The 10,971-nt window shown below is 37.7% G+C and overlaps 1 protein-coding gene across 1 annotated transcript; it reads right to left on the bottom strand.

Annotated features, from left to right (window-relative positions):
• Positions 1-4,880: 4,880 nt before the first annotated feature.
• LOC140170735 (uncharacterized) lies at positions 4,881-6,493 on the bottom strand. Its single transcript, XM_072193966.1, has 2 exons — positions 6,036-6,493; positions 4,881-5,391 (listed from the first exon to the last, which is right to left on the bottom strand). Exons 1-2 carry the CDS (start codon positions 6,491-6,493, stop codon positions 4,881-4,883), a joined length of 969 nt encoding a protein of 322 aa, XP_072050067.1.
• Between the last annotated feature and the right edge of the window lie 4,478 nt (positions 6,494-10,971).

The raw sequence follows: 10,971 nt of genomic DNA, 5'->3' as shown, positions 1-10,971 counted from the left end.
ATTGCAGCAGGATATGACTAGTTAAACTGACAAAATCTTAAGATGATCTTGCAAATGATAGAGGAGAACATTAAAACGCAGATAAATTTGTGATTAAAATGAATTTACTTCAATGCCTTGTTTTTTTAATTTTGATATACTTCAATTGTAGTTTCTGTCTTGTCAGGAGTAGTATCCATTAGAGAATAGTTGTTATATTTCATGATTAAAAAAGCAAACAATATATTTACATCATAATAGAGAACTATAATGATTATTTTTAAAACTGCCGTGAATTTTACTCATATTTTTGTGGTAAGCAGTTTCCAACAGCTCGCCTTTTAACTCTAACATTAGGTCCGAGAAGTCACATATTTTATAATGTCTATCTTTTGAATTCTGACATTTTCAGTAGAATTATTGCCATTTTGATTTTTAACTCGACATTTCAAAAATAAAGAGTCTTGTTGGTTATTTGTCGACAGACATGTTTAGGAATTGGGTGGTTTTCAACCTGCCTGGCGGCGGGGAACAGAAATTAGATGTTTCCGTTATCTCCATAATAATCTATACTGAACTTCTCTGTTTTGACTGCTTGCTGGAAAGTTCGTTTGGGTTTTTTTTTTCGTATGGGCATGATGGGTGGGGGTTTGTGGAATGTGGATACGTGGTGGTGAATATGTGGTGATGGGGAAGTGAGGGTGTTTGTGTGGTGTTAAATTGTGATCTGAAGAAGAGGCAGCAGAAGTGAAAATGGTGTGATTACGTAATATCTTACAGGAGGGCACCGTGCGTGGACAAAAAAAAATGAACAAATTAGGTGAAGGTTAATGAAGGTGAAGGTCGCACACCAACATCGCCTGGCTATTTAAAAATAATTACTTGGTACAGCAGAGATACTAAAATCAATACCGGGATCGCTACACGTGAATGTGCTATGCACGATTTGATATTCAGACGATAAATCTTTGGATACCGGGGTAGAAAATGATGAATATCTCCGAATTTTTTTTCTAAAGAAGCCATATTTATTTCCTTGCACTTGAATATGTGTGTTGAACGGACATGATAGTCGTTAGCTTGCGTCTTGAGAAACAACCGTGCGTCTTGAACTCAAAAAGTGACAAAATTCTGATTTTATATGTGCCGTACTATATAGCGCAGTGTAGGACACTCGTGGAGGCAGTCTATAAGCGGATGACCTAATGGCGCATATCATGCTCACTCACACACAGAGAGTCAGTCACCGGGCTATTGTCAATAGCCTTAGTCGGATGTCCCTCAGCCCATTATGCATCTCAAAACTATTAAACAGGTCGGAACAAAATGACCATACGTGGCGGTGGATTCAACCTACCATGGCGATTTCTGCCATGAAGATATCGGGGCGATGACAAACAGTGGGTCCGTGAAGGTGAAGGTGAAACATGTTTACATGCTGCAAGCATGACAGGACATTGTAACATGAAAATAATAAACATTACATAATGTCCCTAATGAACTTATTCATGACAAACAAGAAATGCTACAATAATAATAATAATCTTGGAGTCAATAATACTATAGGTTCCCTCAAGACCAATATCCAGCAGCAACAAACAGATTTGGCTCCAAACCACAGTATGTGATATAAAAACACCGAATACAATCCCGTGATAAATAGAAAGATACAAGCGATGACGGATTGGTTGGAGGGAGGATTATAAACGTCATTTTGAGAAGTTCATGATTGCAGTATTATATCATTCATAATTATCATTTGTATTTTGAAGACGTAGACATTAGTTTTCATTTGTGGTTTGTATATACACAGTTCCTGATGGTATACTAGTATACAAACAAGAATGATTCAGTCGGGTCTTGAAATTCTTGGGTCTGTGATTATGCCGTTCTCCAAAGAAATCTCGGGATCTTTGAGAGCTGACGGTGTATCGGTAAAGGGGGTCTTTCGGAGCTGTGAATTGTCAAAATCCGGGTCAAAATCAAGGATATTTCTTTGGTTCTAAATTACCAGGGAAACAAAAATGAGAGTAACGAACAATTTTGGGATTCTAGAGTTGAAATTATCCCCCTAAAAGGGATTTTCATCGCTCTGTTTTGGTCTAACTTCAGGGGTCACAGTCCCAAAACAGGGATGATTAGCTCTCCGTGGAGCATATCCATATGATCATTTAAGTTTGTCTCATATACATGGTTAAGTGCACCACCTGCACCCCGAAAGAAACCACGACGTTAATGGTTGCAGAGTTTAAGGACACTTTCGTGAAGAACGTACCGCCTCATCAAACGAAATGACGAAAGCATGATGACATAATATGTACAGCTCTCGAAAAGTAAACATTGTAAAATCGAAATCTTATTTCGAAACGGAAGAGCCGTATCAATATTTTTGTCACTTTTTAAAAAGGCAGGTAACAGAAAAAACATCCTTTCTTTCGCATTTTCAATGAAAATAAAAAGTGCCCTGATGCACATCTTACAACACCTTGCGTGTAGTTACAAAATGTGAGTTCATAACGGAAATTGTCTCAAGTTAAGGATCAAGCAATTTAAGATGACCACCAGTAATACCTGTCCGATTGACATGATTGGTGATCAAGATGATGGTCATCAAAGTCAATCACTTGCGTGATCAATCCAAAAGGCCCGTGTCAAAATTGGTTACGGAGAACGAGGAGTTGATGGTTTTGGGTTATGTAAATGGTTCTTGTCATGAGTAATGTAATATATCCGCATTTTTAAGAGCTTTTCGTGAGATTGCTGTGTTAAATCTTCTCCATTTTGTTGAACTCATCAACATTAGGGATGCTGCAGCCAAACAAAATTGTTTCGCTTGCCCAAGATCGCAACAGTTGGAGAAAGCTGCTCCGCAGCCGACTGATGATGATGATGATGATGACAATATCATATATGATATTGCCGATGCGCGCAACTATTCATTTCATTCATTCATTTATTTATTTTTCACTCATCAAATAGCAAAAAACATGGATACATACAAAATCATAATACAAGTGAGAGTGAAGGAATCACAGGAAAGGCCAAGAAGAGGCCTGAAAGTCTGTGATCCCTTGATTGGTTAATTCATCATTTGACATGGCAGCAGATTGTCATTTCAATGAAGAAGCAACAGTAAGCTGTCATATCTTGATATGGATTAACCTAAATACATGAAAAATAACAGTAAACAATAGTAAATAGGCCTAATATAAGAAAATGCACAACAATAAGTAATATAAAATATAAAATATAAATATCCAATGTGGTCATATAAATCAGATACAATAGGAATTAACTACAACAAGCCAATTTAATACTTAACATAAACGCGAAATATTATGCGAAAGAATTATGACCCGATCATTTGGAGTTTGTTTTAAGATTCACTGATATATGCCGAGAACTTAAACTAATTATTTCCGGGTCACGAGTCAATGTTTAATGAATATAAGGAACGTGTATTGCCTAATAGCATAAGACTAACATTAAAGTAAATTGTTAAACAATCTTTTTAATTCTCTTTATTGATCAGCAAACTGTGTATTTGATATATGTCTGGTGAGCTTGACCATGGCATGACCATGAAGGAAATACATCTTAAACAGTTAAAAGTGAATCGCGATTTGTTTCCGCTAAATCCGGTATCTTTCAAAATATTGTCATTTGTGATTATGACAGTGTGATCTTCTTTAAAGCATCAGTATGAGTCAAATGTGTCAATTGATCCAGATAAGTAGAGTTTTAGCATGTATATCTGAAACATAAATGGGGGCCGAGAAAAAACATCCTTCCCATAGACCGCTTATAGTTTTGATTCAAGTTTGCGTTTGATATTTGCTAAAAAAATATTTGGCGATTTTAGCCATTAAGCCACACCCCCACCCCACCCCGCATAATTCTGAAAGCCCCTCTGAGCACCCCGCAGGAAAAGATCCTGGATACGCCGATGACAATGGGCTATTTCAGAAAAAAATACCCTTCCCCCGTTAATTGATGACGAACAAAACTAAAAAATCCAAGACAGAATTTTATGAATAAGCTGGAATTCCTTTATGTTTTTACTATAATTGCAGAGTTGGTGGGCCAAAAAGTCTGGAATTCCAGACAAAAAAGCTATAAAAAAAAAGAAGTCGGAATTCCAAATCCTCTATAGGGAAGGGCGTTGTTTTTCTTGAATATCCCAATTTTGAAGTTGGTGCAGACTTGCTGCACCAAAAATGTGCTTCGTGAAAAAAAAATATAGGCCTATATTGAAGGAGCCTGCAAAATCACATTTTGTTTTATTTTCTGTCAAGCTTTGGGTAATTTTAACGTATTCAACATGTTCAATGAAGATAACTACAATTAAATTTATTTCCATTTGAGTCACGATTCCAATTTTTAAATGAAATGATGCAGGTATGAATGATAACATAATTTATAAGGTAAAGTTAAATCGAATTCTGGAAATAAAATTTGCAACTTACATGCGACAGTTGCGTCCGGTAACTCCGAACTTCATCAGGCATCTGATTGGTCACGTGACAAACGACGGGGAAGATCCTGCAAAGCCTGGTCCCGCGCGTGCGGCAGTTGAAAGCGGAGTCCCCCTTTTTTGTTGATGGCTGGCTGCTCCACTCTCTCCCAAATGGCTTCCCTGACACCCCGCTCGAACCACTTTTCTTCTTTGTCGAGGATCACAACCTCCTCTGGCTTAAAGAAGTGTTCCGTTGTTTTGCAGTGATTGAAAACTGCAGAGTTCTGAGCTTCGCTGGAGCTAGGTCTCCGATGTTGATTTATCCTAGCCCTGAGAGACTGTTTGGTCTCTCCTACGTAGGCTTCACCACAGTCAGTAGCCGCACAGGTTATGCCATACACCAAATTACTCTGCTTGTCCTTGGGGGGTTTATCCTTAACGTGGACTAACTTCCCCCTGATGATGTTGGTGGGTTTGTAAGACTTGCGATCCCAAAGGACTTAAGAGTATTCTTGATCCTTTCTGACAAGCCAGATATGTAGGGTATTGTTACCTGGGTACCCGTGCCCGTTTCTGCGTTTTGATTCTGTGTGTGCTCTTTGGTCTTTTTAGCTTTGGTGAAGGCCCAGTTGGGGTAGCCACAGCAACCCAGGGATTTCTGAATGTGATTTTGTTCTCCAGGAAGATCCTCTTGGTCGCTGATAATGGTATTAGCCCGATGTTGCAGGGATCTGATCACCCTGAGTTTATGTATTAGGGGATGATGAGAGTCAAATTGTAGGTAAAAGTCCGTATGAGTTGGTTTCCTGTAAACCGTGGACTTGAGTGATCCGTCCTCGTGAATGTGAACTTGACAGTCCAAAAAGGCTAGCTTGTTATCAACACACTCCTCCTGGGTAAACTTGATGTTTGGGTCTACCTCGTTGATGAATTTGTAAAAAGAGGCAGCCTCATTCCTATCAATAACAACAAAAGTATCATCGACGTAGCGCAGCCACAATTTAGGAGGGTTTCCGGATATTTGTCTAGCACGATCTGCTCAAAATTCTCCATGTAGATGTTAACAACAATAGGTGAGACAGCTGAACCCATGGCACAGCCATATTGTTGAATGAAGAATTTGTTGTTATATGAGAAATACGTAGTCTTGAGACAGATGGTTAAGAGTTCAATGATTTGGTCCACCGATAAATTCGTTCGGTCACCTAGAGTCTTGTCCTTGGAGAGATATTCTTTCACCACTGTTATAGCATCGTCGGGAGGAATGGATGTGAATAGAGCGGTCACGTCGTATGATGTGATAATCTCATTCCCTGTAAGCTTGATGTCCTGGATTTTATGAACAAAATCCTGAGTGTTCTTTAAGTGGTGGGGGACTGACCAACTAGGGGCCAATGATCTTGGCAGCGTGCTTGGCTAAATTATATGTCACTGATCCGATGCTACTAATAATCGGTCTGACAGGAATGGGTTCCGGCTTGTGCACTTTCGGTAAACCGTAGAAAGCTGGGACACTAGGTTCTGTGGGAGGGGTCAGTCTGTATTTTAAGCTGACGTCAATAGCTCCCTGCGAATGAACTTTGTTAATATATTCTGTAACCTGTTTCCTGTAACCGCTAGTAGGGTTGTAGCCGATAGACTTATAGGTCTTTTATCTTTCAGAAGGAGTTGGCATTTCTTATCGTAGTCCGATATATTTAAAACTACAACACACTTGCCTTTGTCCGCTGGCACGATGACAATGTCCTTGTCCTTAGCTAACTCATCAAGGGCTTTTCTTTCTTCCTTGGTGGTATTTGGAGGTGGGAGTTTAGCGTTACATAAAGTAGTGCTAACCTTATGCCGTAGGCTTTCAGCTTTAGATTGATCTAGCTTAGCTTGTTTGATCGCAGTCTCTGTGGCAGTGACAATATCAGCGATTGGAACTTTATTAGGAGTCACAGCAAAGTTCAATCCTTTGGCTAGAACCGACACTTCACTTTCACTCAGCGATCTATCAGACAAGTTTTTGTTATCATCATAATCATGAAATGGAAGTTTCATGTAATCGTTGATCATATTAATGCTTAGTGCTGGGTGTCAGGTAATTGGCTAACACCACCAGTGACATTTACGTAGATATTGCTCGTGCAATCTCGCACATATTTGATTGAAACTTATCTGAGTAAGTTTTTGAGGAGTTAGATTTCATGAGATGACTCGACTATACCGTTACACACCAGATGAGACCAGAGCCAATTTATAATGTGTACCATCTGCCGTGTATAATGATTTAAAATAAATATATATGATTTCTTTGCACTAGAATGAAAATAAGCCTCATTATTAAAATAATAAATGTTGGTATACATTATTTTGTCAGAAACAAGAACTTTCTTTAAAAAAGACGATGCCGCGAATGAAGGCCATGTTTCATTATGTTGCATTGATGAGTGGAATAATTAACCGGATGGGAAATGTCGGTGTAAATGGGCAAGGCCATAATTTTAGGGAAAACCGTGAAATACCCAAGAATTATCATGTTGAAAGCTGAATTTTCTTTTACTTAATGCGTGCTAAACGAATTAATTCAGATATATATCAAAAAGCTCAATGGAAATCACATCCACCAAGTCTCACAAGAAGCCATCAATCTGCATTCATTTGATCTTGAAATGACCTTAAAAATGTCCCCTGCTCAATGGTGATCACATCCACCAAGTTTCATGACAATCCAACAGTGACCTCAATGACCTTGACATGACCATTAAACATTTTTGGTTCATGATAATTCAACAATCTATGCTCAGTTGACCTCATATGATCTTGACATGACCATCGACCTTGTAAATTTTGGGCGCTCAATTGTGATCACTTCCAGCAAGTTTCATAACCTAACAATCCATACTCAGTTGACCTCGGATGACCTTGACCTGTTATTATTTATTGTCGTCATTAAAATAAATAACAAAAAATAGGGGTTTCTTCGTGTTTCTTTGTAACTTTTACTTTCATTCATATTCAAGTTTGGTTAATTTTGCTTTGAATTCCAGTGCAAGGTTGTACATATAAAACAGCGATACATATCAGGCCTGCTTGACCTCAATAAATGAGGTATACCACTTCAATGCGTTGACACATTTCCTTTATAAGTGTTGAATGTTTCAATTTTGACGAAATTATTCACAAACCGGTGTAAAGTCAATGTGTTATTAAACAGTTAAAGTTGTCATCCAGTGTGCCATTTTGAATGAATGCACTATTTATGTCACGTACACTCTAAATACAGCAAGCAAAAATATGCCCGACTGCATGTATCCTGGATATCAACTAGGCCTGTTATCCAATGAATCGGTACAAAAGCAGGCCTGTACTACGCAGGATTTTTTTTTGGGTGGAGGGGGGAGGGTGCTAATTTTGACAAAGTTGATTTTTCCAGGGGGACGATTTTGTGAAAAGTGGACTTTCCCCTAAAAATGTGACCTTTTTTGACCACAAAAGCGTAAAAAAACCTAATTTTTTTTTGCTCGTATGTTTGGGAAAATTTTGCAAATTGGAGTGCATCCCCTTGCGTACGGGCCTGTATTTAGGTAATATTACAAAAAGCGAAACGAAAGGAAATACAGCACAAATAAAATAAACTACACTAACTAAAGTAAAAACTAAAAAATATAAAATAAAATAAGATTAAATAAAACAAAACAGAACAAATTGAACACAGAGTTTTCTACGACAATACGTTGAATATGAAGTAGTTAGGAGAAAAAATGTTACTTTCTTTTTAACAGTGTAAATTATTCTGACCCGGTTTAATTTTGTCACCATCTGGGAATGTATTGTAACCTGAATCATGTGCTAACTTCCCATATCTCGGATAAGGTAATTAATTGCAGTCTATAAAATTATGTACAGGAAACATACGAATTGAAGTTACTGGTCTTTATTTAAACGGGCGAGCGTCCCCGGGTATCAAAAAAAGTGCATGCGGTTTTGACGAAATTAATGTCATATTTTTTACCATTTCAGCTTAAAAAGAAAAAGCAAATTTAGGCGCGCTTCGCGCGAATATGTTCAATTCAAGCTTCAATGTGTTATATTTACAAGTTTCTTAGTTCACCAAGAAATTCGCCCCCTCCCCGGTTGTTGAAATTCTGTATATTCGCCTGAATTATGATGTTAATGTCATAAAAAAAATGCAAATCATTTGCATGGAAAAAGTGGACTTAAAAATTTATTTTATGTGACAATTTTGAAAAGGTACTATAAGAAGGTAGTCCCTGTGTTAATTATCTTTTCCAATTCGGATCTTCTTGGCACCTGTGTTTATCATTATGTGAACCCTTTTTCGGAGGCACCCCCCCCCCCTCCAGTGGCTTGTTTGGTCAGTTTTGCACATTAGAAAAAGTGAACACTGTAAATAAAATTACGATGTATTATTGGTCTTGTTTGTTTGGTTGGGATGTCCCTATAAGGTCACGGTCATTTGTGGTCATTTCAAACAAATCCCTAACACGTGTAGATGGTAATTGGACGTGTGACATGTACAAAACACTGCTAATTATTTACAGGTCTTTGGGGACGACTTCCCTCTAAGTTAGACTTGCTCCCTTTGGCGAAAAAACACAATTCATAACAAAACTTGAGGTTTCGAGTTAAATAAAAGTGTATGAATATGGCAATTCACAGTTAGATTTGTTGGAACTGGAAATATTATTGTGAATTATCACAAAAGTGCAGCAGGTTGTGTCAGACATGAGGTAAAATATAAGAAAAGTGATTTTAAAGGAAAATATTGTGAATAAAAAATAGGACAATTTTAAGAACTTGAAGAAAAGTTGAAGATATGATAAGAAAAAAACACTCAGTACGTTTCAGGTGACTAGCAAATGATGTCGAACTCGCTTTTCATAGATCTCTTCAATTCGTACGAATTTGGGCAAAATGCAATTAATTCTGAATTTCACTCTCAAAGCAAATACAATTGAGATGAAATAGCAAATATCATATCATATTTGTGATTAATTGTGCAATATTGAATAATAACAAGTCCAAGGTTATACTTAGGGTCAGCTTGCGAAGATGTCACTAGGATCATGGAAATATTTCCATGCTAGGATCCACAACTTGCTCATCTATCAAGGCACAGTTCTTTAACCCCAATACACTTGCACATTTATTGAATGACCTTTGACAATTTGGGTACAAAAACTCAGTCTGCAACTTGAGGTCAAATTTTGCACTATGAGTGTTTAATTGAGGATATTGAACTACGACATTGGGATGAGGCCATTGTGGACCATTATGATCTATGAATAGTAATAATTATATGATTGCCAGCCATGGTGTCCTAGTAAATCACCTGTAACGTAAATTGATAATATTAAATGAAATTATTTTTGACTCTTCAATAAATCATAGCTGGTAACATGATACCATTACATCAGGGTTTGTAATGTATAGATCATCTTTAAAAAAAAATCCAATTTATTGCATGAATACCATTGCTTATTTAAAGTTCAGCTTGAAGTTCAGTATTGTGATAGCAATTTAAAAAAACAACAAGCAGTTTAAATATACGTATACGTATTCTTAAAATATCCAGTTGCTTTTCTGGTCAACAATCAACCATGAGCCTCAAGGAAGAACAGATGATTAATTGTGTTTTCAACTGACTGAGTGTCCCAGGTTAAAGAAGAAATAAAACAAACAAACAAACAAACAAACTAAATACTTTCCCAGATTTACTTCATTTTTGTTTGTTTTTACCTAGCTGGGGGGTTTTCAACCCCCCGAGCTAGGTACTGTTTTGCTATCGGATCTTTCTGCTTCTTCTGGCAATAACTTCAAATTGCTTCTCCTCCTACATGTTACACCCTACAATTACGTAACTTGCACATATGTATCCGCTATATCCAGTGCCCATATGGCGCAAACAGAATTGGGGCCAAAGGTCATTAAGGGGGCATTACCGGTATATAACCAAATACCTTCAAAATGCTTCTTCTGCCACATATTACATAGCACAATGACGTTACTTACACATGTGCATCAGCTTTACCCAGTGCCCATACCTTGCACACAGAATTGGGGTCAAAGGTCATTAAGAGGGTAAAATCTTATAATTGCATTATCTGGACATCTGTAAGGGGTATGGGGCTCAAACTCGGTGACAACAAATCTCATGACCTAAGGAACATTTTGCAGGGGTCAGGTCAAAGGTCATGCAGAGGTCAAATTTTTGAAATGCATTTCCTGGACATCTGTAAGGGGTACTGGGCTCAAACTTGGTGAAAACAAACTTAATGATCTGGGGAACATTTTGGAACACTTTGCTGGGGTCAGGTCAAAGGTTATCGGGGTCAAATTTAATTTTCTGTATATCTGTAAGGGGTATGGGGCTCAAACTCAGTGACAACAAATCTAATGACCAGGGGAACATTTTGCAGGGGTCAGATCAAAGGTCATGCAGAGGTCAAATCTTAGAAATGTATTTTCTGGATATTTGTAAGGGGTACGGGGCTCAAACTCGGTGACAACAAACTTGATGACCAGGTGAA

Source organism: Amphiura filiformis, chromosome 15 (genome assembly GCF_039555335.1).
Source record: "Amphiura filiformis chromosome 15, Afil_fr2py, whole genome shotgun sequence".
Classification (NCBI taxonomy): domain Eukaryota; kingdom Metazoa; phylum Echinodermata; class Ophiuroidea; order Amphilepidida; family Amphiuridae; genus Amphiura; species Amphiura filiformis.
This window is presented reverse-complemented; position numbering and strand designations above follow the sequence as displayed.